Source organism: Ixodes scapularis, unplaced genomic scaffold (genome assembly GCF_016920785.2).
Source record: "Ixodes scapularis isolate PalLabHiFi unplaced genomic scaffold, ASM1692078v2 PGA_scaffold12__126_contigs__length_90152505, whole genome shotgun sequence".
NCBI lineage: Eukaryota > Metazoa > Arthropoda > Arachnida > Ixodida > Ixodidae > Ixodes > Ixodes scapularis.
Window position 1 is genome coordinate 25,735,569 of NW_024609838.1, and position 26,500 is coordinate 25,762,068.

The 26,500-nt window shown below is 47.8% G+C and overlaps 2 protein-coding genes across 2 annotated transcripts in view; one reads left to right on the forward strand and one right to left on the reverse strand.

Annotated features, from left to right (window-relative positions):
• The first annotated feature begins 999 nt into the window (after positions 1-999).
• Positions 1,000-15,328, forward strand: LOC8036879 (tRNA pseudouridine(38/39) synthase). Its single transcript, XM_029994431.4, has 12 exons — positions 1,000-1,270; positions 1,349-1,470; positions 2,000-2,201; positions 3,682-3,766; positions 3,880-3,985; positions 4,058-4,118; positions 4,834-4,967; positions 7,077-7,218; positions 7,646-7,709; positions 8,709-8,826; positions 12,386-12,528; positions 15,131-15,328. Exons 1-12 carry the CDS (start codon positions 1,205-1,207, stop codon positions 15,286-15,288), a joined length of 1,401 nt encoding a protein of 466 aa, XP_029850291.2. The 5' UTR covers positions 1,000-1,204; the 3' UTR covers positions 15,289-15,328.
• Positions 15,329-16,147: 819 nt separating this feature from the next.
• LOC8036892 overlaps positions 16,148-26,500 on the reverse strand; it is a 113,593-nt gene continuing 103,240 nt past the window's right edge. The window contains exons 4-13 of the mRNA XM_029994430.4: positions 25,266-25,479; positions 24,694-24,900; positions 21,242-21,427; positions 20,546-20,633; positions 20,143-20,267; positions 19,486-19,544; positions 19,017-19,098; positions 18,730-18,814; positions 18,534-18,606; positions 16,148-17,858 (exon numbers count right to left, since the gene is read on the reverse strand). Of these exons, the coding sequence (XP_029850290.2) occupies positions 17,737-17,858; positions 18,534-18,606; positions 18,730-18,814; positions 19,017-19,098; positions 19,486-19,544; positions 20,143-20,267; positions 20,546-20,633; positions 21,242-21,427; positions 24,694-24,900; positions 25,266-25,479 (1,241 nt within the window). The 3' untranslated portion in view covers positions 16,148-17,736. The remainder of the gene's footprint in view (positions 17,859-18,533; positions 18,607-18,729; positions 18,815-19,016; positions 19,099-19,485; positions 19,545-20,142; positions 20,268-20,545; positions 20,634-21,241; positions 21,428-24,693; positions 24,901-25,265; positions 25,480-26,500) is intronic.

A 26,500-nucleotide genomic window follows, 5' to 3' on the forward strand; every position in this document is an offset into this window, starting at 1 on the left:
AGCCTCCGTTTGGAGCACGTCAGGCAACTTTGTTCTTTTTTGAACCCCAGGTCCTCGGGGCTTGCTCAATGCCGGTGCCGGACACCGAGGTAGCACATGCGGTCTCCTCCGCATCGCCACATGCACTGCAGAGCGTCTCCGTCACTTTGATGGCGTCAACAACGACACGGGCAGAAGGAGCTCCCTTCTTACCAGGATCCTCCTTTGTGCCTCCTGGATTTACTCAGGCGTCGCTTTTCTTCTCCCCGAACATTATAAAAGATTCACCTGTCACTCAAAATTCTTACAAAGGAGCTTCCATCTCCTTTTCTTACATGATGGTCAAAAGTCTGTCTCGAATGAGAGGGTAATCGACCGCCATCTATCGGTATAGTACGCTACGCATAATGTTTTCATCGCGTACTTGAAATAATTCCGATAATAATACAAAAAGATCATTTCCCATAGTCAGTGCGTGAGTAATGCTTTTAATGATCAGCACGTTAATGAAAGACCTAGTATTAGTTTTAGTAATAAAATATTTATTTGTCGCTGCTTAGGACGTCGGTATATTTTCGGCGGAGTTCTTCAGGGGTTTCACGTTTAGCAAAATAAGTAAAAACCAAAAGCATTTAAAATACGATTTATCCAAACTTCAAATTCCGCGCGCCCAGGCTCACAAGCTCCACGCACTCGCGCTCGCAGGCACTCGCGTGCAAAGTAGCGCCACCCTTTGGCAACCAGCGATACTGATGATTTTTGCCGCCCCGCGGACCGCGGCTTCGCTTCCGTGAAAACTTCCGTGAAAACGTTGCAAAGCGAAAATAGAAAACGTCAGACTTTGTTTTACATGCGCTTCTTTTTAAATTTATAAAAACGTATTTCTAGATTTCAACTAGACTAGTAATAATAACTTATTTTGTTTAACATTGCACCGCCACAGTGATCACCAAACAAACTTAGGCTAGATGGCGCAAGCTACCGCCCGTTTCAGAGGGTATAGTCATTATTATTTATTATCTATCCATCTATTTAGCCAATATGGCGGTGCCCACGCTTCGCCTTCTGTCCGCGTCTGTACGAATGCTGTCACGAGCGTTTCCGTTTGCGAGAGGCTGCGCGACGTATTCGAGACACGTCTAATACACGAGTTAATCGGGTGCAGTAGAAAATTTACGTAGATAGAGAGGTCCCATACAGAAAGTTCTCCCGTTACACGTACGGCATGGGGAAAACGAAACCATTCAAGCCGGGTGCTTCGAGGGAGTCCCTGCTTCAACTTGACAGAGAGGTGAGATCTCGCCGCCAGTTACAAGCGGTTCTGAATAAATACAACCTGCGATCGATCGGTGCACGTTTATTCTTATAGGAACTCGTCAACTGGGTGCAACAGTTGGACGCACACGTGAAACAACTTCAAAACGTCGTAGCAAAGAACACCGCCACCACCCCTGCACCCATCAGGAAAGAAAAGCCGTTCGATTTTTCTCGGTAAGCCTTTTGACAAAGATGTCGTTGCGTTTCCGCTTGTTCTCTCCTTCGTTTCTCAGGTTTTACAACATCGTATTCTAGATCTTTTGATTTCGGAGCTTAGCTGTAATTTCTGGCTTGCTTGACCCTCAGCTTTGCCCATGCTCAAAGTATTCGTGTCGCGGTGGTACAGGGTGAGCTCGCTGCCAACACGTATTTAACAACAATGGACATAGCCCCGGCAGTCATTGCGTAATATCTGCGTGGTTGCATAATCTCGATGAAGTATATCTGACAGAACCATAATATCTCGCGCTGTCTAAACTTGGTTCTGAAGTAGACAAGATAAAGCCCGGCATAGACCAGAGGCAAATTACACGCTCTGTGACATTACCCGTTACCCATACTTAGGCTTCGAGTTACGACAATATTTCTGTTTGGATGCATGTCAGTTTCATAGGTTCTTGTCAGTTATACGTTTGGGGGCCTCACATTTGCAGCCCACACAGCGTCGCACTTCCGTGCATTCCTTTTCTTCGTGGTTTCCCAGGTTCAAGAAGCGGCACGTGGCTCTACGCTTCCTCTACCTCGGTTGGAACTACGACGGCTACGTAGTGCAAGAGGACACGGCCAACACGGTCGAGGCGGCCCTCTTCCAGGCGCTGCAGAGAACCCGGCTGCTGGACCAGCGTGAGACGTCCAACTATCACCGCTGTGGACGCACGGACAAGGGCGTCTCTGCCTTCAGCCAGGTCTGTGGGAGGCATGGGTTCACAAACTGAGCTCTTGAGAACAGTTTCCGAAAGTACGGTAATGGGTTCCTCGAGCATTTCCTCGACCGTTCCTATTCCTAAGCAAAGTGTTTCTTTAGTTTAAAGGCCGAGCTACAGAATTGTCTTGTTACGGGCTGAAAATCGGTACACAGTTTCCTTTTCTCCATTCCCTCTCGCACTCTTCTCTCCTCCTCTTCCCGTGGGAGTAGATACATTCGAAATAGGGGGCTTTCCCCTTTCTCAAATGGAAAGGAGGAATTGAGGGGCGGTTCCCTCCTTTCGGGTTGCTTGTCGGTCATTAAGTGAAATTTTTGTTAATTTGAGTCGCCCACTGATGCGCAACTGTGTGCCAAACACTCTCTAGTATGTGCATCATTGTTCAGAGGGTCTAGTATTGGCTTATGCACCACGTTTTTGCACCATTGTTGAGGTCGGGAAGGGTTCCTCGGCTATCAGTCGAGAGAGGTGAAGGTTCCTTCAGATCGAAAAGATTGAGAAACCTTTCACTAGACCCTAGAGCAGGGGTGGCCAGGCTGACTCGGCCTAAGAGCTGCAAACAAAACCACGAAACTTCCAAGAGCCGCAGAGGGGAGGGGGGGGGGGGGGATTTTGTCCAAAGCAATAAACGAATCTCGAACTACTTTCAATCTATCCGAGTCAAAAGCAGTCCAACTGTACTTAAGGTAGCAGTAGCTCAAGACTACCACCTCTTTTTGGGGAAGTGCTCGTGTGACCGGGAGGGTGGCGGGGGGAAGGGGGGGTGGTAGGAGAGGGAGCCGCGAGCCGCACTTCAACCCGCGAAAAGCCGCATGCGGCTCGCGAGCCGCAGCTTGGCCACCTCTGCTCTAGAGTAACCACACATGCTCTGTTTGTGGAGCAGAGCGGTGCAATGGTCTGCTTTTTGCGATCAAAAGTCAGCACTACCTCAGCAGTGCAATGGCGATAAGGTGAAAGTGAACATATGTGCGCTACACAGCGTGCATTCATCAGCTTGTCCTTAGATATTTTTTTAGCATGTGACCCCTCTTCTGCCAATGAGGAGTTGGTGGCAAAAGGAAAAGCAATGCAAAACACTCTCTCCATCATTTAGTTACTCTGGAAAACACCACCTTCCATCCACCTTGAGACAGTGTCGTCTGCCATAGTAACCCACAGATGTAGAGTGGCCCAGAGTGTTAGAGTTGTTCAGTGTTCAGCGGAAACATGCTGCCTCCCGCTGAACACAATCAAAGCCTTGATCATGTTTTTTTTTAACGTTTCTTACCTGCTCATGCCACATCTAAAAGCTCTCAATAACCGGCCCCGCCACTGATTGGGTATTCGTAAGCGACGGTTCTCCTTTATTAAGTAGTTTTTGCTCCTGCTTTCTGGTTTTATGGTTTTTTAGACATGTTATTGAATGTTAGTGTTTGTCACTCTGTGAAAAAATGTTCTAATTTCAAATAATACTCCACTGCAGGTCATTTCTATCGACCTGCGCTCGAACCTGACTGAGGGACCTGGTGTGTTCTCACCGGACGGGTATCGGCCCAATGAAAAGTCGGGTAAGAAGTATGCTTGTTCGACACGTAACTTGCACTTGCTTGAGCTTGACCTCTTGGGTGGCTTGAAGAAGGAACGGCCCCATCAGCTCGTTCTATTCACTCTGTTATTTCAGTTGCGCGTTCGACGGAACTCGATTATGTCAAGATTCTCAACGGCGTTCTTCCACCGGACATCCGAGTTCTGGCGTGGGCTCCCGCGGAACCTTCGTTTAGTGCAAGGTGAGGCTCTCCCGCATGCGGTTTCAACTAAAAAATCGATGTTTACAACACTGGGGATGTAACCGCTTTCAGGTTTGACTGTCAGGCAAGGACTTATCGCTACTTCCTCCCAAAGGGGAACTTAGTTGTGCAGGTAAGTGACAGACTTTCTGGAAGGTTCCATGCTTTCAAAATGTGCCGATAACCCCTGAAAATTAACCCCCAAGCCGGTTTTGTCAAAATCTGGGAAAATCCCCGAAAGCACTTGAGTTGGAGATGTTTGGGAATGAGAAAAAAACACTTTATTGAAAGAGATCCTTAGCCACAGCTTTATTTTGCGTTGTCCCAGAACACGGCCCACACTATACAGTCTGTGAGAATTTTTTTCCTGGGAGCCATGCTCTTTATCTGATTTCCTTCTCTTATCATTATTGAGACGACTTGCAAGTGTTGGGTCATGTGCATGTTCCCTAGAGGTAGAGGCATGTTCCCTAGAGGTAGGGCCATGTTCCCTAAAGGTAGGGGCATGTTCCCCAGAGGTAGGGGCATCCTACGCCCGTGTATTGATTTCTTCGACATAAGCTCCGATGAGTGCCGATTTCCTGTCTGACACCAAAAAATTTACGCCGAAAAACACAGAATCCCTGCGCTAAAATAGACCCCCCATAAAAACACCCTTGAATCCGAAGAAAGAATAACCCACGGAAGCCCAGTTATGATGTAGCTTCATAGCAGACTTACTTTGCATCTTCTCTGATGCAAAGCTTTTTCTTTTCTTTTTTTGTGTGCGTGTCGTCTTTTGTTTGCATGTAGCCTTGCACACTGGTATTTTTGGCTATCCCTTTACGCTCTGGCCTCACGTTTTGCAGCGCATGCGGGAAGCGGCCAAACTCTTGGTAGGGGAGCACGACTTCCGTAACCTCTGCAAGATGGACGTCGGGAACGGGGTCACTAGATACGTGAGACGCATCCTCTCGACGGAGTTGTACGAGTGTACTGACAGGTAGGTCACTCTTCCTATTTGCCCATTGCAGCATCCATAAATGGGTGAATTACTTTTCAATTGTAATTAACTTAGAATTACTTTGCCAAAGAAGTAGCTAATTGCAATTAGAATGACTACTATATTAAAAGTAATTAATTACAACTAGGAACTACTCTTTAAAAGTAGCGCAACCACTCCTCAATTACTTCGCTTTGTGTGCCTCCTGATGCCAAAGACGTAATTTTGCGGTTGTTTTCTAAACCTAAATTCATTAAGGTTGAATAAGTTGGGTTCAATGATGGCGTTTCATACATTTGTATCATATTTTTTTAGTTCTATGATAGAGCATGACCATTTGGACTTCAATGTGTTTCACTTGAAAGATAGAAAAGAGCTGTTATATGTGACTAAATAAAACCCTAACATGCTTTTATTATATTTTTTTAAAAGTTGTAATTGTTTCTTCGCGCAACAAGGAATTTCCCTACCTGAATATGCTTCAGCATGTTGGAGGTGGCCAGTCTGTTGGTTGCATCAGCCTTCAGCAACAGCACGCAAAGCTTGCACTTTATCGTCACATTTTTTTTTCGGTGTTGCCCACCTGTTAAAAAATATTTTCATACGAAGGCCAGCCTCCAGGGCAGCTTTCCTTTTTCCATGATAGCACCACACAAGTACCCAGACAACCTCTCTCAGGGAGCCCCATCCTCCAACTAAAAGAAAACGCTTGTTACAAAAAACAAGCTCAACGACTTCCACCCCGACAGTCTGGGGCTGTGGCTTGTAAAGTTTCGGAGTCTCGTCCAATCGGGTCCCTAAAATATTAGAAGGATGGAGAAAATGAAAAAGAATGAAAACATGCAAAAAAAGCAATGAGGTCGTCGGTTTGATCTTATATGGGCAGCTGTGAACCTTATGAGGTAGTAAGCCATTCAGGACTGGACAGGCAGAACTGAAGTCTGATGAACACCCTGTTGTCTGGGGTTGCTTGTTGGATCCAGTGCAGTCCATTTTACAGTGACGCAGAGCATAGTGACGAGTTTTTAAAGAGCCCCGCCATGGTTGAAACAAAAAACATAACATACAGCAAAAATCTCTGACCTCGCTTTTAAGGTGTCATCCTTTTAGTTTAGTAAATAGAAGTGCGGCCGGTGGGTTGCCTTTCCTTAAATATTTCTTATAGCATCTACGGATGCTTTCCCACCCAAACTTGAGGTACGATGCAGGCCAGTGGCCTAGCCAGAGAAGAGGATTATAAAAATTCAGCCCCCCCCGCCCTTCCCCCCTTGCCGACCCTATAGTATAACGTAAAATCCTGTAAGGGTGCCCACCCAGAATGAGGAGATTAATGGTGAAAAACATGAGGTGAGGTATGTTTGGGAATGGGGCACTGAGAACTGATACTGCAGATTGCAGACACGGCGAATTTGCGTTTCACAATGCGATAAACACACGGGAATTCGTCATAAACTCCTGTGTCCCGGGAAGGGATACCGCAGACTGCAGATGCACTAGATTCATGTTTCACGGTATGATAAACATGTGGAAACCGTGATAAACGGATCCACCGTAATGTCCGCATCACTTCATGCGAACATCACGTGATGTCCGATGGGAATCGAGGGGTGTGGGCGATGTTTTGGAGTTTTTATATTAGGGATATTTAGCCAGAAAAACAGGATGGGCGATCTGTCGGGGGAGAGTGCCCTCACGGGCATTAACAGCACGTATGCATTTTGCGCCTCCCCCTCCCTCAAAAAAATTCCTGGCTACGCCACTCATGCGGGCCTCTTTGCGTGCACTGCAGCTTTGAAATTGGTTCAGCTGTACGTACGAGGTCGACCTGCAAGAGAATGAGCTTCGGCATGGCAAGGTGTAATTTTAATTCTAATTTAAGTTTTGCAATTAGTGCTGCTAAAACAAGTAATCAAATTTCAATTACTTTTGATAAAAAGAAATTAAATTACAAATACAATTACTTTTGGTTCAAACCAATAAATTATGAATACAAATTACTGAGAAAAGTAGTAGAATTAGAGTAATTCAATTACTATAGTTGAAATACTACCCAAGCTTAGCGGCATCACGGTTGGCAGCAGATGAGAACGATGTCGTCCGCTGTTTCAGCGGCGAGCCAGAAGGTGACGGTGGCAGCAGCGGATACCAGATGCTCCGCCTGGAGATAGTGGGACAAGCCTTCCTGTGGCACCAAGTTCGATGCATCGTCGCCATACTCCTGCTCGTCGGCCAGGGCTTGGAAGAACCAGAGGTAAGCTTGCACACGACGCGAGGCTGGCTCACACACGTGCTTTTGAGCGCAACCAACCGCAGCTCCTTGTGAACGCATACGATGAGAGAAAACACTGAAGCCATCTGTCGGGTAACCCTCGAATTTTGATCTGCGTATGACTAGACTGATGGTTTTGTGCTATTTACGAGGTCAAATCTGGTCGCTCGCAACGGTGGTCACTCGCACCATTGTCAAAGTTACTTTGGGCCCACGGCGAGAGAGTAAGGTGCAAAAAAAGAGAATATATGTGGATTGAGATGTGCGTTGCTTCGACACAAGTGGTTACAACGCGAACGGTCCGATGCTAATGTTTGAACTGCCTTTGAGGAGTTTTTGCCTCCTGTTACACAACTGGTGACTTACCCTTTCTTTTTGTCGCCTTGTCCCGGCTCGAAATTGCCACCAGGTGGTGTCCAAGTTACTGGATGTTGAGGCTCACCCGTGCAAGCCCCAGTATGGCATGGCCTCAGGTATGGACTTGGTGCTTGCGGAACCCTTCGTCACATCTAGAGTGCTTGTATTTCAGGGTTGTTACGGTAGGTCAGAACTGTAATGTCCTCCAAGTGGATCCAGTGGCCACATCCGACCATAATTACCGTAATCGAGGAAGTCGATCAATTAACCTGCAATGCCCTGTGAAAGTCGTTGCGTTGGCACCTGCTTGAGGAAGGGTTCACGTTTCCTCCTTGGACTTAATGGCACTAGATGAAGCGTGTCAAAGTAAAAAATGCAGTTTTACAACTTCCAGGCAACGCTAGTCTCTTCTCTTCCCGAAAACTCAAATGTAAGCCTGTTGCCCATGCAGAGACCTTAATTCCTCTGTAAAAATTGAACAATAATATTACTCAATAATTTATCCGAGAACCTTTTTTAATTTGTAAGTTCCTTATATATTTTGTTGCCTGTTGTTACGTTTGTAAGATTCTGACATTTTCCGAGTCCTGATTGGTTTTTCGCACCTTGTGCCAGAATATTGTTTTGCCTTTTGTTACATCATTTTCGAACATGTATTGTTCCTTACTTCCAATAGGTCCTCCTATAAACAAACGGTCGGCTTTCATATAGACGTCAAATATCTGAAGTATGCAGATGAATTAACCATACTGATTGAGTGGAAATAAAAGTTGGAAAGCTGTTAAAAAAAAAAAAACTAGGCAGAGCTGGGTTTCCCAATTTTGGGTCTCCTCATTACCGGCTAGGGATGTCGAGCCCGATTCCTGTGTCCTTTCGACACAGGAATCGGGTTTTCTTTCGATGATGTTTCCTGAGCAGCTCGCCTGCAAACTTTCCCTTCTTGCAATTCTTTATTCCCATTCAATCGGTGCGGTTCATTCATCTGCGTAGGTACTTCAAACTGTTTCCTCTTTGGAGACCAGGAAAAGACGACGATATTGATTTGTGATAGAGCTCCTCAAGTATGAGATAGATTGAGTGCATTGTAACATCCCCGCGCCGTTTCTGTCTTACAGAAATTCCCCTCGTCCTCTACGACTGTCAGTTCGAGGGCCTCGACTGGCGGTACGACGTTGCGGAACTTACCGCCGTGTCCAAGCACTTGCAGAAACTCTGGATGCACGAGCGAGTCAAGTGAGCCTCGTTTTCGGTTTACAACATCCGGGAATTTTACGAGGCGCTCACCTTTATTACACAATTTTAGCTTCATTCGAAAATTGCCCCTATAATAGGCCCTTTTTCCCCTATGATAGACCCTTTTGCCCCTACAATAGACCCTAAACTTTCCCCTATAATAGACCGTTTTTAAAAATCAATGCCATCCAGCGGCTCAAAAAAAAAAAAGTTTCACTTTCGATTAAGGACGATTTCTTTGGACATCATCACTTGCGCGCATCAGTGGCTGATGAAAATTGGCTCTTCAATCACATCATTATTCTTTCTTGATTTGTTTCACTTTCATTGTGTGAATGCGAGAACTGACCAGTACAAAGCGGTGACCCATAAGCCCCCCGATTAAGTTTTCCCCGTCAAAAGACTTTAGAGACAAACTGGTGCCAAGGGATTCATCGGACCATGCTCCGAAAAAAAGCCTATGCAGCCTTCGTGTCTAATTCGAGCGTCGCGCCGTACCAACGTCTCGAACAAAGGGGCCTCATACAGTCATACCTCGATGTAACAAACTTCTGTGTAACGAAACCCCCGATGTAACGAAGTACATAAGTTTTTCTAACCGCAAGTGTGTGCACGTCATGTATTTTTGACCTCCATGTATCGAAGTCCCGTTTGGCGAAATTTTGATGTAACGAAATTTCATGGACAATTTGTCACAAAATTTTGGTTCCCAAAGGAGATTTTGGGAAGCAGATGCGCTGAGATGGGCCCCCAATATAGCGCAAAGGGTGAAATGGGCCAAATCTGGCGAGTGTGGTGTACAGAAAGGCTACTAGAGGACACTAGAGCCGCCGCCGTTTTGTCCGTCGGCTTTGTTCGCGCTGCATAGTTTGTTTCGAGGCCTAACTAAAAGCATGCGTTTCTCATTGTCCTGGGCAATGGAGCCTTGAAGGCGATGGAGCCGTGCCTGACAACGTCGACCTTGATGACCTTCTATATGCCGACTCTGCTGTCAATGCGACGGCGGAGGTGACTGGCGAGGGGATAGCTAGCGATGTTCGTGGGAACTCGCAAGGCGGGGACGACATTGAGCCTGATGAGCAAGTCGCCTGCTATCTGCCCAGTAACCGTGAGGTGGTGGACGCGATCGATGTCTTGAGGCGGTTCGCGATAACACAGCAAGATGAATACGCAATGCAGGCTGTCTGGCTATGCGAACATCGTGTGATGCCAATAATAATGCCAAGAGTGGCCCAGAAAAAGGTGACGGACTACTTTCAACCGAAATAGACGCGTCCTCGGTGAGGTTTGTGCCCCCGAGAAACGTTTGTGGAAGCTTTCTTTAACGTTAGCCTCGATCTTCTATGTAGCGAAATTTCAGTGTAACGAAGTAAATTCCGTATTGTACCGACTTCGTTACATCGAAGTTTGACTGTATATTCTCCGCTTGGTGATACCTTCAACTTTTTCCTTCATTGGCATCGAGAAGGCCTCCATTAGTATGACACAGACATCGTACACAGTGATGACGATAGTGATTAAAGTTGCCATACTGAATCTCGAAAAGGGTCTATCATTCATTTTTTTTTCTAAGTCTAACTTCTCTTATTTGCTGTTTTAACTTTTTTTTTTTTTTTTTTTTTTTTTTATAGTTTTGAGCCAAAGTGCTGCCCACCCTACGGATTCTCAGCGTAAGGCCCAAAACCTGGCCGGGGTGTCCACGGTCTTTCGCGGGCTCGTAGTCTCCCATTCAGGGGCCAACTAAACGAGACCTCGGTCGCCCGTCAGAGATTTCCAGATCGGACTAAAATGATTCCTCGGTCTTTCGCTCGGTGGAACATACAGTGGAACCTCATTGATACACTCCCTGTTCTTGGGTTTTCCCGGCTTTTCTGTGTTCAAAGTGCCGGACCCGTTGAGCTCCCATAGGAATGCGCGTGTTAATTTCCTGCTTAGTGAGTTTGCTTTCCCGATTCTTTTGTCCAAAAAACTGCCGGCCAATTCGCATGAGGGACCAATTTGCGGTTTGGTTGATCATATGACGACATGGCCGCATATCGTTCACCTCCCAAGCGCATTCGCACGGAGGGGGAGACAAGGGACAGCGAGGATCTACCAAACCTCTCAACGACTGGACAGTGGCACCTGCGTCCAAGAGCCACTGCGACGCTTGTCGCAACAGTCGCGGTGCTATCGCATTAATACGAAAAATGATTGTTGTGTGCTGCTCTTACGTGCCACGCGAGACAGAAAACCGTGAGAGGCTTGGCACACAGTGCCACTCGCTACCTTTACTAACCCCTGGCATAACACAAGTGCGATCCTGCTAAAAAAGGTGAAAGTAGAAGCGACGGAGTTCCGGGCTTGCGAGGGGACATTCGCCCACGTCCTTGTCTCCACGCACTCGTGTGCGACACTCCATTACACCACAGCCGCAAAAAGGCCTTGCCCAACCTCTTTGGGTCTTGGTCTTGCCGGATGCGAGGCTGCATGGATGCACAGGACAGAGCTCAGTGTGCCAGATGAGTTTTGACAGTACCCTCTTGATGTGGATCTGGAGGAGCTTCGCACCTGCAGCGCATCAGCTGGGAACAGTTTCTGCAGCTTTCTTCATGCGTGGAACCAAGCATTGCACGACAAAATGAACCAGTGAATGGTTAAAACGGACAGAAGAAAACAATGTGCCATTTTTCTTTTGCTTGTCAAAAAAAGGTGTCGTGTTGCCAGACAAAATGCTTTTCGAGTCAACCCTCGCCAAAGGTCTGTGAAAAGTGCTGACCGAAAAAGCCGAGCACGTTTTTACTCGTGGACTCTTTACTTCAAACGAGTTTATTCTGGCAACAGATTTTTTTTTTTTTAATGAGCAACACTTTGTTGTGTGCTGGCTCGCATTTTTACGTGGTTCTTAGTTCCACACGTGAGAGATGCTGCAAGGACTTCACCCAGCTGATGCGCTGCAGGTTCTGGCCTTCCCCCAGTCTGTGTAAAGAAGCTTTTGTCAAAACTGGTCTATTACGCTGCAGTCTCGCCTGCATGTGCACTACAACCTACCACCAGCAAGACCTTTTCTGCGGTTTTGGTGTACTGAAGTGTTGTACACGAGTGTGCGGGTACAAACCGACGAAAACGTCAGCAAACGCCCCTCCGCAGGCCAAAAACCTTCGTTGCTTGCTCGCGTTTCAGTCGCCCAAAGCGTCAGGTGGAAATTACGAGCTCTTTCGGAACATATTCGAGTTCACACCGACAAACATTTACAATTTTTTTCCAGATATAGTTGAGATCACCCCTACAAACTTTCACAATGTTTATTTCAGTTCATACGTACAAATCTTTTCGAACTTTTTCCGAGCCAGTTTGAGTTAACACCTACGAAGGTTTGCGTGAAATGAATTGTTTCGCGACATTTGCTATCTGTCTCGTCTCTAGCACCTCTCCGAATGGCATTCTCGTTCAATACATTTTCTCTGATTGCACATTTTGTTTCAACAATCCTACGAAAAAATGTACGAACAAAGTTCTGTCGTAAATTGCCGAGGTTCATTTCAGTTTGTTCATTTGTCCGTATTCGTCAACCTTGCAGAAGTGAGATGATCCGGAGCATGTTGAAGGACATTGCCGGCCTGCCGTGCATGGCCGGCACGGAAGTCCTGTCGCAGTGCGACCCGTTGCTGTCGGGTCCGACGGCGAGAGTCTACAGACCACTCCTGCAGAGACCAGTGTGTGGTACGGCTCTTTCCTTGTATATATAAAGTTGACCATTCTTTAGTTGTACTTTCATAATCGTTGACGGCTTTTAAAGGGGTAGTGAAACGAAATTTTAGCGCCTATCTTGTTGCATAAATATGGGCTAGGGACAGGCACCATCTCGGAAATATAAATATTGCGCTGTAAAACACAGGAGAACTAATTTTAAACATAATTAAACGATTTCAAATTCTCATCTGGTAGATGGGGGGAAGTTCTCGTGACATCACTTGTGGCATAATAGCAGCGCCGTTCTGCAGCAATACGGCGTGCCGGCAGAATTCGCGTAGGCCTGAACGCGTTTGCAAAGCCTTGGCGGAGAAAGCCAAAGCGTAGTTGGCCACAGTGAGCTCTTTCTCGTTGCAGCTCTTTGCACGACACGACCCGAGCATGCTTCTGGCACGGCCGGTATTAGTTGCTGCGAGTCGCGAGCTGCGAGCCGACGTTAAAAAGGATATGTTTGAACTACAAGGGTGTCAGCAAGAGCCACGCAAATACCTGTTCACACTCGGAGCGGACACGCGCGTTTGATCGAAGTGCTGGATTCGCTCTGTTAGACCGCGTTTCGGTAAGCGCTTCTGGACCGATTTTTTACGATTGCAACTCGATACTGACATGACACTCGGCAAAGAAAGGTTAGACCGACATCGCGTAGCTCCCACGAACTGCTATAGCTCGACAGTGACGTAGCGTCGAGTCAGAATAAAAATGGCATACTAATAACAGAGTGTACATACCGAGTCGCGAAGGTAATCCGTATGGCGTTTATTTGAGCTCTATATCACACAAAACAAGGAGATAGAATCAATGAGAGTCCCTTTTCGACGACAGCGTTCGTCACCGCTGTCTCGGAAAACAAGGAGATCGAGATGACAAGGGGAAAATATTGACCTCTGAAATTTAGTTCAGGGATCAAACTACTCATCCGGTAAGGGTCCACAAGGGTCGCGCGGGCATATTCCATTCAGCAGGCCAGCCGGTCATAGACAGACGGTCTTGGCCAAGGACCGCCGGAGCAACGGTGCGCCGAGTCGATGTTGCTGCTAGGCCTACTATATTCTGCCGAGCTCGCTCGGTCGGCAGAATCGTGGCCGTTGTAGCTCTTCTCGTGTGTTTGTGGATCCTGCATTCTTGATCGTCGTGGTTTGTTTTAAGTACCCCTTCCTTTTTTCTTGCTGGTTGAAGTCGGGACGCACGAGAAGAGCACGTAGAAAAATAAATGTCCGTTGGTGGCCGATACCAAGTAACTGAGCGACGCTGTCGGCCTTGTTGATTTGATCGCAAAAAGTGCGTAAGACAGCTTCGGAGCTGTCGTAGGATTCTGTCGTAACCTGCGCAAAGGTTACGACAATTTCGTTTCGAGAGTACGGGTTTCCTCTCAAATTTGTCGTACGCACTTTTTTCGTCGTGAGTTCGCTTTGAGAATCTGGCCTCAGAGCTGGTTTTGTCAGTTCTGCCGTGGTTGCCGACTTACCGTGGTGCAGCGTACGTGCAGCCCTTGCACATCTCAAACGGCCACATTGTCACAGGTTGTAAATCGTCGACGCGCCACCAAGTGGCAACGCTCGTAACCACAACATTCACGCCGTAGCCTTTCCCGTCTGGCACAAGTGACGTCACGAATGCGCCCAATATCCCAAGACGCATCGCGCTCTCCGACTGCCGATTTTTGAGCGCGCGCCCAATCGGGCCCATTAGGGTGAAAAATATAGCCATCCGTTCGAAATACAAACGCACGATTACGATTTACGGATATCATTGATCATATTGAACCTATTTCTGACCATAATAGGTGTATTTCAAGTTTCGCTTCAGTATCCCTTTAAGTAATGCAGGGGGTTGCCTGCCACGATCACACTTCACGATTCATTTTTTTAAGTTCTTATTGGCTCACGCCGTGACCCGATGGACTGCAGTGCGATAAGGAGATGCTTGGGACAAGCAGCTCCTTCCGTTTCTTAACCCTTTAAAAGCCGGGTCTTTTCCCCAAACGTCGAACGCATATTTTGGTGCCATGCAGAAACAGAGTGGTGCGCTTTACGAAGTGTATTTATTCATCGAAGATGCACCAGTCTATGGGCTCAAAGTTAACGGATGTCTGGCATGCCTCCGACCCAAGACATTTTCCTCGAATTATACTTTCCGCTACATGGCACCATGCAAAGTGGCCCCCCCGACCTCGCACCCTGAAGTAATTCTTTTCGAGTGGCTTTAAGTGAAATTTTTCGTTGGGAACTGGGGCTTCCTTACTTAGTTTATTACTAGCTTCTATAGACCTCTGTGTTTGCCGTAAGCGTGAGGTTGAGCGGCACGGATTCGCCCTTCTGGAACAACGAAAGGGGCCAACCGAGAGAAGTCTCCTAAAGTTTTCACATGCCGTCAACGGGTGTTTTTTACGAGACAAAACGTTCCTCTACGTGTAAGAATAGAATTGACAGCCCAGTCGTGAGAGGGAGGGGGCGATTCGAAACTGAAACCTGCATGGGAGCGTGCCCGAGAACATTCGGGAGTGGCACTGCCGTCAACGACCGTAGCATTTATAAACTTGGCGTAGCAAAGTTGTCTTTCTTTCTGTCTGCAGACAGTCTGGAAGAGAGGGTCAGGCATTTCGCAAAGCGGCGGAAGATCGAGGCGTCCGATGGCCTGGACGAGGACGGAAGGGGAGCCGAGGTGGATCGTCGTCAGGGGCCAATGGATGTGGCCATGGATGCAGCTGTGGATGTGGCAAACAAAGACTGAGGTGTATAGAAAAAAGAAAAAAAACACAATCCACTCTACAGTTTATGCGATGTTACCATTTCTACTACCTTCACACCATACTGTTTCACCTTGTGACGGACTGCATGTGATGCCGTTTGAGCCGTTAAAGCCTATCCACCACTGCGCGAGTATCATGTGACCTTCAGGAGGGCACAGCAACATGCGGAACGTGTAGACGTACTATATGTTCCCAGAGCTAGATTGGCTGGGATAGCTCGTTGCATCCGTTGCAGTATATCACAAAGTGAAATGGAGTATAGTCAGCTTGTTTTCGAATGCCCACGTCCGATTGCAACTCGAGCGTGTTCATACGCAGGCAGCACCAAGCATTTTCATTTGGAATGGGGGAAGAAAAAAGTCAACACAGTGCTAACCTTCTAAAGAAATGTCAGTTTTTAACAGCTTGCCAACATTGTCACTTCACCCACGTTCACAATGTGTAGGCGCTCCTGCTTATACTTAATGTGGTTGTCTGCGAGTCATGTGCGCAATTGGGGAACAAGGTCGTGTGCTAACTGAGGCATGTCCTTGTCAGCTCGGCCCCAGGAGCAGCTCGAAGCACCTGATGCAAGAGCTTGCACTGCATAACCCAGGGATAATTACTGCATTCGGTTCCCACTCGCGCTCACTCCAGTTTCGGATGCACATTGTACCGGCGTGCATCTAATCATATGCGTACACTACGTGCCCACCAGGCCAATAGGCTGCCTCCCTTTCGTCGCCCGACCCGGCTCTCTCAGCATGGGTATGAGCGGGAGCATGATCACGCGGTTAAGGAGACGTGTAGAGTGCTTCACCTTAAAAAGCTGGTTTGTGCCATTAATCAGGGGACGGCATATTCACCAGAAATTTTATTAAACTAGAATTCGACAAGTACACATCAAGCTGCGAGAAAACCGTCTTCAACGTTCATCACGTGTCTCCATTCGCCTTCATGCATTGACAACCCCTCTCTGTAAGTGTCGGTCTACTTTAGTCTGTCGCATTCTTATCCAAGTTTTGATTCTGTACTCTCGATTCGTTTGCCTGAATTAAACAAAAAGCCGCAGTGAGATGCTGAACCGTGAAAGATATGTAGCGTGGCATGGAAAAGGACGATCCCTTCGTGTTCTGAAATCGAAACGTTGAAATGGCGTGGTTCGCCTTGTAACGTCTGTTTTGATATGATGCTGAAACAAGTATACGCTCGTGCTTTTTTCTTCAGCATGGCTTGCCGTGCTGAAAGCCCAGATCCTTTCTAGGGTTTGTGCATGTCACCTAGCACTCGGAACAATTAGTACTCTTGGACACAACCTGTTTTCGCCTTCGAATGGCAACTAGCGTAATGCACTAACAGCAACAGTAAACGGATGCAACGGGGGTTGATCAACAACAGTGCTTATTCTGGGAAGCTGTGTTTGGAATGCATCAACACGCCAGAAGTAACAACCTACGTAATGTAGTCGGCAAGAGCTGATCGGAACCCTTTTGGGGAAACAAACAAATCTCGCTCCGCTCGGGAAGCCCTAGCATATTTATGCTAAAAGGAAGCTCTCTTGCACATGGAAAGCTTGCCAGTACATTCGCTCATCTCGTTCGGGTGCGCACCTTGGCTCGAACTGGGGTTGCAATGAGATGATTGCTTGAATATGGAATTGCTAGTTTCACGACACAATCTATATGATGTCCTCCCTATGGCAACCCGCATAATCGAACCAATCGAAACAGGCTATGAGCAAAAAACAGATGATATGACTCCACTGAACATTACTTTGTTCATTATTGCGATTGGGGTCGCCATATCCAACTCAAGACAAGGAAAAGATCCATATCGGTTGATGGTGTTGGAAATCACGGCAGTGCAAGTTACCTTCTGTTTGGGAAACTTTAACACTACCTATATGTTTGTTAAGGTATGCTCTGCCGTACAATCGGCATGAACATGGCATCGGCACTTTTTCCTTTTACTTATGGTTGGTTCCCAAAGCGGGCACTTAGTACCAAGTGCCAGACTAGTAGTTTCGATAGCTTGATTCCAAGCGAAAAAAAGGAATCGCCGATCGCTTGCTCGTGTTATTGGTGCCGCACTCCGCATCATGATAAACTTCCCGAGCGACGTAGCTGATTGCTCTTTTGCGCGTACAGCATTTTGCATGGAGCGATCTTAACTGCATATATTATTCATGTTCTTTGCCCTCTGCACTCAAAAGAGAAACAGTTGTAACAAGCTTGCAAGGAGTTATGGTACGTATGTTTGAAATTCTTCTGTTCGCCATGACTCGTACATAAGACCCTGTCTCCTCTCTCACATCCTTGTCTTTTTTAACATGATCGCATCCTGATTGGTATTATGCTTACTCAACTAGCACTGATGAACCAGGTTTGAAGTGCTGTGATGGTGTTGCTTGTCGATGGGCGGTCGTTCTCGGCGGGCACGCAGCGGTCGAATCATGGAAAGGCTCTCTGACGCCTGTCTTCTAGGCCGGGAAGCTTGAGGCTGCAGAGTCTTTCGAAGTCTGCTGCCTCCTTTTCGAGGCTTTCGATGAGTGATCTTGTGGATTTCTTCTCGGCTGCGAGAGAGGGAAAGGTTGACAGGCGATGCAATTAGAGACTTCTGCCCTTGGCAACAAGACTGGACGGCATGGTTACAGAAGAGATCCGTGATTTCTGCCACGGGAATCTTTCTGCGGAAGTCTGATCAGCACACTGACGAAAAAAACGTCGTGGACTCTCCCATCCGTGGACTTCCACGTGAATGTGGGGAAATCCCAGCATCGGGATTTATTTACCTCCAGTGTTCCAGATTGGTTTGTTTGGTTTTGTTTAGCAGAGGCAGATCATGACCACAGAGGAGGGCTTGGGGATTGTTCCAGAAGGTTATCCTGGACTAATTACTAATGCTTCTTTTTAGTTTTATGCTGTTTGGACATTACCAGTGCGGACAACTGCTAACCTTGATGCGTGATCTCAGCGAGAGTTGTAGTAATATTTGTTTAAGTGACCCTGACCTCCAAGAGGGGCTGACCAAAGATCTTGGAAGTCAATTTCCTGAAAAAGCTATGTGTTTAAAAAAGAAAATATTAACTGCCTCTGTGACGTCGCAGGGTGCAATATCCGTCTTTTTTACATGCTGCTTACTTGTGCCATGCAAGCGCTTATGCTCTTATTACATGGGTACAGAGGCAGATTTTTTAAGTGTTCTTAAATACAATGCGTGCTGAGCATTGATTCTCGGGTTTTCGTACCTCTTGACAGTTTGGATTGTAGTCTGCAGTTTTCTTTCCTGAGGTTCTGTACAGTGTTTTCTTGCTTCTTCAACTGAAACATTGAAACACGATTTCAGAATGAAGAAGAGTAACGGCTGCAAGCATCCTACAAGCTCGTACACGGTTTCACTGTGTGCTCGCAGATAGCACTTGGATAGGATTTTCGTTCACTAACCAGGGCATGGAGCCGGAATATCTCATGCTGCAGTCTCGTGAGGCAGGTCACTTGGCACTGGTACGATTCCAGGCTTTTCTGTTTCCTAGAAAGTAATGGGTCATACCACAATCAAATCCAAGATAATAGTAAACGTTTTGTCAGTGACGGAATAAGGAGTTCAGGGGAGGCTCCTACCACCTCTTAAGCAGACCGAACACAGAGGAGCTCTGCTAAGATAGAAAGGGTTGAGAGGAGCTTTCCCCCAATCTCTCAACCAGTTGCAATGTAATGTTGCTAACACTCACCAACGTTCTACTTCCTCTTCCATTGCTGCCAACGCTTCAGGACGGTTCCACTCTGGTGTTCCGGGGAAAGACGGGTAGTGACCTGCACATACAATAGTGGCGTACGGCAAACGAATGATGAAACCGAGGTCTTTATGATGATGAACCTGCGCTAGGGTGGTCTCTGGCTCATGGCAGCCACGGATTGCAAACTCTAAGGACGCAGCATCCGTGAGGTCTTGTATGCACTCTCTTATCCTTGTGGCAATAAATTCGGAACCTACCACGAGGTGTCGCACATGTTTAGACTGTCTATGGATGCTCGACGTCCATGGTCTCCGTTGACAGTACATAGATTACGGATGTCCATAATTGGGAACTTTCGGATCTTCCAATCGCAGATCCTTTTCAAATAAGTAAGGCTCGAGCCTCGAACTATCCACGACTCTGCTTTCTTCTTCATGAACAATGTTGATGTCAACATACTCACCGTCAAAAGGAGGGAGGTAGCAGAACATGTTTCCCGCCTGGTTGGACTCGTCCAGTTCCCTGCACCCGGGAGAAGGCTCTTTTTAGGCGAGTAGTCTAGCAATCGTAGACTAGCAGGACGTCGCCAATTGGTTCAGTTCCGCTCACAGGAGTTTCATGCAAGACAGTGCCTCCTATTCCGCTTCAAGGAAATGGTGCACTTTGTTGTCCCAAGAGTGCTAATGACTGGCGACTGTCATTGACACTACAGCGTGCAAGTCCATCTGCTCATTGCATACTTCGCGTGCTCGCCCACGTGCTCTTGTTTTCCCCAACCTCAACCAGTGATGGCGTGCCCTTGACTGCATCGTCATCGCGCTTTCCCTGGGCATTCTCTCTGTGTACGCCTCGATTGGCATGCCCCTCCTTGCGATCCGACGCCCCAAAAACGCATTTAGGAAGACTTGCCCGCCGCATGCGGAGCGAAAGTTCGTCTGCTTCTTTTGCAGGGTGACGTCAGAACGCCGAGCTCTAGCTGATCGAAGGATAGTGCGCGTAGGCCTCAAAGCAAGCTGTCTCGAGTGCTCTGCGTTCTGACCCCACCACAGCGCCTGCAAGAGAAACAGACAAACTCGCGCTCCGCATTGCTGGATTTGTTTCTTTGGTGGCCTATGCTTACCGGAACCTACTGTTAAGCACGATGTCGTCGGTGAAGCCGTTCTTGAGGAAGAAACTGGCCGTCCCCGGAGATGACTTGACCACCAGAGCGTCGTAGGGTCCCACCACAGCGGGACTCTTGAGTTGCTGTCGGAAGAACATTCTAGATTGTACCTTGGAGCGCGACGCTTTGAAAGCGCATTATCCCAGTTTTTGTACCAAAAGGACTGCCACCAGGATGGTGTATGGGCCGTTTTGGGGCGTCGGTCCACATTTATGAACAACAGCAGCTTGTGACTGGAATCTGCTCAAATGCGTTAGTAGAGATTGACTCGCTAAAGTGACACCGATGCGATTGCAGTTACAGGCCCGAAAACAGAAGAACGAAATATTAAGCGATGAGGCACCAGAGCCCCCGTCGTTACCTTGAGGAGAAAGGTCCCGATGCCGTGTTTGCGGAACTTCCGCCGGACGGCCAGCAGAGACAGGAACACTGCTTTGGTGCCCGGAATCCTGAGAAAACAATAAGTTTCTTTCGTGACAAAAAAAAAAAAAAAAAAAAAAGAAAACAATTATATGTGATGGTTCTAATACGCTACCACGTGTGTCATATCTGGCGAACTGAAAAGAGACGCCTAGAACTGAGCTAAGCAAGAAGTGGGTAATAAAGTAGAAGAAAAAGAACCTATATAAAAAATATGTTATTCGACAGCATTTACTTTAATTGAATTGTACTTCTTACGTGCGTCAGTTGGATGACATTGTCGGAGCACCTTGATCCAGTTGCACCGGCTGTTTTCTTCATGTACTATAAACACTGAATGAAAGGCGAACACCGAACGCTGCACTATGTGAAAGCGATAAAACATCAGTGGAAAGGGGGCTGCGAAGCTATGCGCATCGGAAAAAGCAGTACTAAACACGATGTGATAAAGATCCGTTCACACACTTGCAACCGAGTACGACCGAAAGAAACAAGACCGGTATTTAAGCCTCTTGCGATGGCGTACGCCCTGCTCCGCAGCAGCGCATCTGGTCCTCCGCCGTCGCAAGAGGCACCGGTCTTGTCTCTCTCGGTCATACTCGGTTGCAAGTGTAGGAAATCGAATGGTGGTCCCCACCTGTAGTTCTTCGCGAAGGTGGCGCAGGCGAGCAGGCGGTGTTCGGGCCCGGCGTGCCTGGGCGCCAGACTCCAGGCAGCCAGGGCCCGGCCACGATCCCGGCGCCTCTCGCCCACGGCCCGAAGGAAGTTGCCCAGGCCCCGGGAGAAGAAGGCCTCGTCCGCGTCCTCCTCTTCCTCCATCTCGCTAAGGGAGATAAATTGAAAATATAACCCCCCGAAACCGTTTACAGTGCACAAAAAGTATACGCATCGCCGAATGCTCGGTCTCCGCCTTAAGTGTAGAGCTAACGGCCCGGCCCAGATGCCAATGTTTTAGAGCTTGAGACGTACCGTCTAATTCAAAAGGTGGAAAGTATTTTCGGAAAGTTTTATTGGGAAAATGGCGGCTAACGAAGGTCCGAGGATACACGAGGAAGAATGGCGTCCATTATGGGGAACGGTCCCAGTTTTCTCATTGAAAGTTTCCGAAAACCGTCTACGACTTTCGCATAAGAGAGCTATTAGTTCTGAAACTTTGGCATCTGCTACATCATGCTACATTTGACCAACGTGCGAGGAATTTGCGCCAACATTGCACCAAAACTTAATTTCACGTTAATAATAATACTGAAAGTGTATAATAGCTCAGGGCTCAGTACCCGGGCGAATCTTTACGATGGGTCGATTATCGCCTTACATATAACGTACTATTCGATTTGATTTCGTATCAAACACTGACAGTACTCGGAAGTTTCGCACTGATTCTCGTGTTCGTGGTCCGGTCTGGCGGTTCAGCTAATTTCGTTTAAGTTTCGTTGAGTGCGCTTCTGCGCCTCGCGCTGGTGTACTGGAGGGAAGCGACAACCACGGATTAGGCTTCGCGATTTTGCGCAACTCGCTTTGCTGCAGCTCACCCGCGTGCTAGGAGGAATGCAATCCTCCAAGGCGAGACGTGACAAAATTTACGAATAAAACTTCGGCGTGTGTGTAATATGACGGACTGCAATATCCTGGCGGTATCTTTTTCCAATTCTAGAGTTTGCGGGGATAGTTCGGTATTTCAATACGATTAATATTACAGACTCTTCTGTGGGTTTCTTATTTATGCCAACTCTTTCGTTTAATTATCACTTTTATATAGGTGGGAGTAAATGCGAACTAAATTAACAGGAGCAGTGAATGGAACGAGTTCGATGTTCACAATAAAGTGGAAAGTGCTTTTTTTCTTAGCTGAATTATAAATTACACTTTGTTTACAACCTCTAGAAATTAAAGGAAACGTTAATGTAGGTGCTTGTATTCTAGCATTATTTCAGTGTGATTTAGTACCTGAAATAACCATTCGCACCTGTTCATGCTGTCCTTTGAACCAGTCATCTTTTTCTTGCCGTGTCTGGTGCTTCTACTCGCTACTTCTGTGTTTTAGGGAATCGCTTCTGCTGTGAAATTAATGCTAATGAAAGGTTGCACATAAATGGGAAGGCGAAGTAGGCGTTGCCTTTTAGTTGGACAGGCCAATGCATCATAATATTTGCAGTGCTGTGAACGACAGTGAAGTGTGCGCTAATTATCCAAAAAGTTCTCTTTGCTGCCCTAAAACGGACTTTCGGCTTCTCCAAGAGTTGCCACAGAATGACTCAAATCAATCACACAACTGCATAATGAAAGATGAAGGTCATGACGTTGCGCTTTGGTGCTCTTTGATTGGTGCTACCGGTTCGGCTGCGCTCTGACTTAAAGCTGGATTGCTCCTCCCGAGTCGCACCAGTGGCGCCGATGGCGATCTTTGTTAGATCACGGAAACAAACTCAAGTTTTTGACCACTCCACGAGCCTTGTCCCGCAGAAGAATACGTAATAATTGTGTTGTGTGTATGCGTGTGTCTGTGTGTGTGTGTTTATACGACTGGAAATTAGTCTAGGGCGTCTGGTGTCTCAGCACTAGATGAGAAATTTAGCCAGTGCAGTACAACCGCTAGGCTGGGGTCTCCACGCAGTAGTGATACACGACCACACGCCGTTACGATGCTCATTCATATCGGAACGGGCAGGAGTGGGGATTGAGCCCAGGATCCCTGGGTTCAGCCGCGCGAACTTTCGCTCCTCGTGCTCCGAGCTGGTGTGCGCTAACCCACTCGGACACCGATCTCCCAAGAATACGTCGCAAAATTGGAAACGTCCAGAATCATTTTGAACACGAGAATTTCGGAAGGAAGAACAACTTGCCTCTCAACTTTATATCTAAAAAAAAAAAAAAAAAAAATGGCGGGAATTTTTTTTCGCTAGTTTTAGCGGAGAAATTTACCCATAATGCACCGCGCGGTTATGCAGACGTTCACGGCGACGGCGACGCCGGCGCCGCTCAAGCCGGAAACGGGCGCCTAAGAGCTGCGCTCTAAAAACTGGCTGCATGTTTGGTTTATTTGTTAAAAGCTTTTAAATGCGGTACTAGCTTTATAGGGAGGGGGATGTTCTTAGCTGGAGTGTAGTCTTTCGGTGCCTGGGTGTGGAAGGTGCTCTTATTTCAGGTGGCGCCTAGGGCGGAAATTTGTATGGTTTGCGTCGCACCCTTAAGCAGGAAGCGCGCTTTCCTTTCCACTCGTTCCGCGCGCTCTTTCTACACCAACTGTTTATGCTCCTCTCTTGCCATCCCCCCTACGCACGCTTTTTCACGCCACCTGCTTCTGGTCCTCCCTTTCCTACGTGTAGGGTCCGTCGCCTGGTTAGCAGCGCAATCCGCTTCCACGCCGATGACTGGGGCTCTATCCCTAACACCGGTTGCCTCTTTTTTTTTTTTTTTTTTTTTTTAGATCACAGCTTTTAGGCTTTTGTTTCCGGTTTGAGCGGCGTCGCCGTCGGCGTAACCGCACGTTGCATTATGGGACGTTTCCCATAATGACGCCACGAAGGTGACTCGTGAAGGTCCCGACGAAGGTCACGACCTTCACGAGGCCTTCACGAGTGACGTCACGAGGGAGGAGGGAGGGGAGGAGGAAGAGGAGAGAAGAGTGGGAGGAGGAGGGGGAGAGGGAGGAGCAGGGTAGGGGAAAAAGGATAAGGCACAGAGGAGGAGGAGGAACATATACCTCCCTCTTTATACCCTCTCCTCTTCCTCCTCAAGAGCTGCGTTCTAATCCGGCATTACATGGAACTGTAAACGTCTTTCATCTTTTTCCATGCTCGTTTAGTGGCTACCGGACTGACCGACCGACACATTTCGTCCTTACGCGGCTCCGGAGGTTGGTTGACCCTATTACGCTCGCGCTTTATACACTGTGTAACATTGCAGCGGAATTGGTATCCCCGAAGTGACCCGTCTGAACGCTTGTGCCCCATTTCCTCTAAAACATACTTGAGCCGCCAACACAAGGTCAGTGGAGAGCCCACGTATGCGCAAAGCTCTTTTCGAAAGAAAAAAATAATTTCGTTGCACATAGCTTTAGACTGAACGGAACAGTATGATGCTCTTCACCTGTTGGAGTCCGACTCCGAGGCGTCGCTGAACACGTCCGAAAAGGGGTCTCCTCCCGACTTGGGTCCACGTCCGTCGCCCGGTTCCTCCCCGACGGGCGTCGTAGTGGCCGAACACGCACTGCCGTGACCGCTGGTCTCTTCACCCGTCACCGTTCCGCCGTCGTCGTCATCCGGGCTGTCCCCTTTGCTGGTCGAAAGCTGCTTCCTACAGAGCGAGGCATGACACATCACGTAAAAAAGTCTCTATGATCGAAGGAAGGCATGTTGGAAATGTGTTTCAGGAGTGCGTTCATGCTTCGGTTTGCAGGCTAGTATCGCTCGCACGGTCGCACGGATAACGTACGATATATTGTGCTCGTCTCGAGAAATACGAATTAAGCGTATGTCTAGGACGTCCAGGGGTCCCCAGCCAAGATCCCCTTTTCTTTCTTTCCCCCGTAAACGTGACGCCCATGAAAACGCGCCAACCAGAGTGCCGAAATCGGCCCGAGGCTCTACGCGGCAAGCTTTTCCGAATGCCATCCGGGACCCGTATCTCGAAATTCGGTTTGGTTTGAACCGCGCGTATACCTGGAGCTCCAGGAGATCCAGACGCGGTCGTCCGGTTGGACGTCCTCTGTAGCCCGTTGTTCCCCGGCTGGATCGCCCTCGGCGTTGTCGTCCGCGTCGGCCTCGCCCTGCAACGCGAGGTCGTCTTCCTGACTGGAGCCGTAGTCGCGTTTCAAGGGCAGGATCTTTTGCCAGGGTTTGCGTCGAGGCTCCTCCACCGGGTTGTTGTTGATTTCTGCACCGGGTATCCAGGCGTCAATGCCTGCACCCACGATCGTCAACACAGAACGCAGAGACGCTCGCGCTTATTTCGTATCGCCCGGCTACCGTTTCGAACGCCTTTAGCCGGTGTTAAGTTGAAGCCAATAAGCCGTCCACATTCCCAGTGCCAATCTGCATCTAGTCAAACTGCTCGTACGTCGTACAAAAGACACGCTGTTCTCTGCAGAGATGATGACAGAACTGTCTGCGGACACTTATCGAGCATCTTCGAAATAAGCGGATTTGCTTCGTTCGAATTAAGCGGATTTGCTTTATTCGAGTTAAGCAGGTTTGCTTCATTCAAATTAAGCCGGTTCGCTTCGCACATGCTTCAATCACGTCAGCAGGCGGTTTTTTGAATGATCACGTTGACAGTCAAAAAGGAACGCCTCAGACAGTGTCTACAGACTGTCTTTTGTGCGATGCATGAGCAGCGTATTAGCACTGCGTGCTGCACCATGGTTCGCGTGAGACGAAAGGTCTGCGCATGCCCAGTGCCAACAGCAGCGCCACCGCAATAGCGTGACGTCAGGGGGTTGTGTCGGTGTATTGACGGCTCGTATTGACGTCACGTACGGGTGCGGCCTTCCTGCTGACCGCGTGCCTTCAGCGGCAGACTATTCGCACCACCGAATTTCGTTTTTCTCGGCGAAAACACTCTCAGAAAAAAAAAAATGGGTATAGCCTTACGTCTCGTTGTCCCATATAATACACCCCCAAAACTTCAGTTCGATGTATATAGCGCACCGACGTCAAACCGGCGGTACCAACTTTGACGAGCGGCTTGATAGCCGAGTGGTACAACTAATTAAAATAGCTAATGTACGTGTTTCTAACTAAAAAAAAACGTTTTTTTTTTGTGGCCCTACAGCAAAACCTCGGTGTTTTTTTTTTTGTTTTTTTTATCTGTAATCTTTGATACATACTTTACCTGTTTATTAACTTATGTCGCACCGCTAGCAAGCTCCCCGTAAAAGTTGGGGCCGTCAGTTCGA

Excerpts from the sequence above, each read along its gene's own strand:
- LOC8036879 (XM_029994431.4), top strand. The coding sequence starts at position 1,205 with ATGGGGAAAACGAAACCATTCAAGCCGGGTGCTTCGAGGGAGTCCCTG. Across the intron at positions 4,119-4,833 it reads AGGGGAACTTAGTTGTGCAG|CGCATGCGGGAAGCGGCCAA; the intron begins GTAAGTGACAGA and ends CACGTTTTGCAG. Across the intron at positions 7,710-8,708 it reads CCAGTATGGCATGGCCTCAG|AAATTCCCCTCGTCCTCTAC; the intron begins GTATGGACTTGG and ends TCTGTCTTACAG.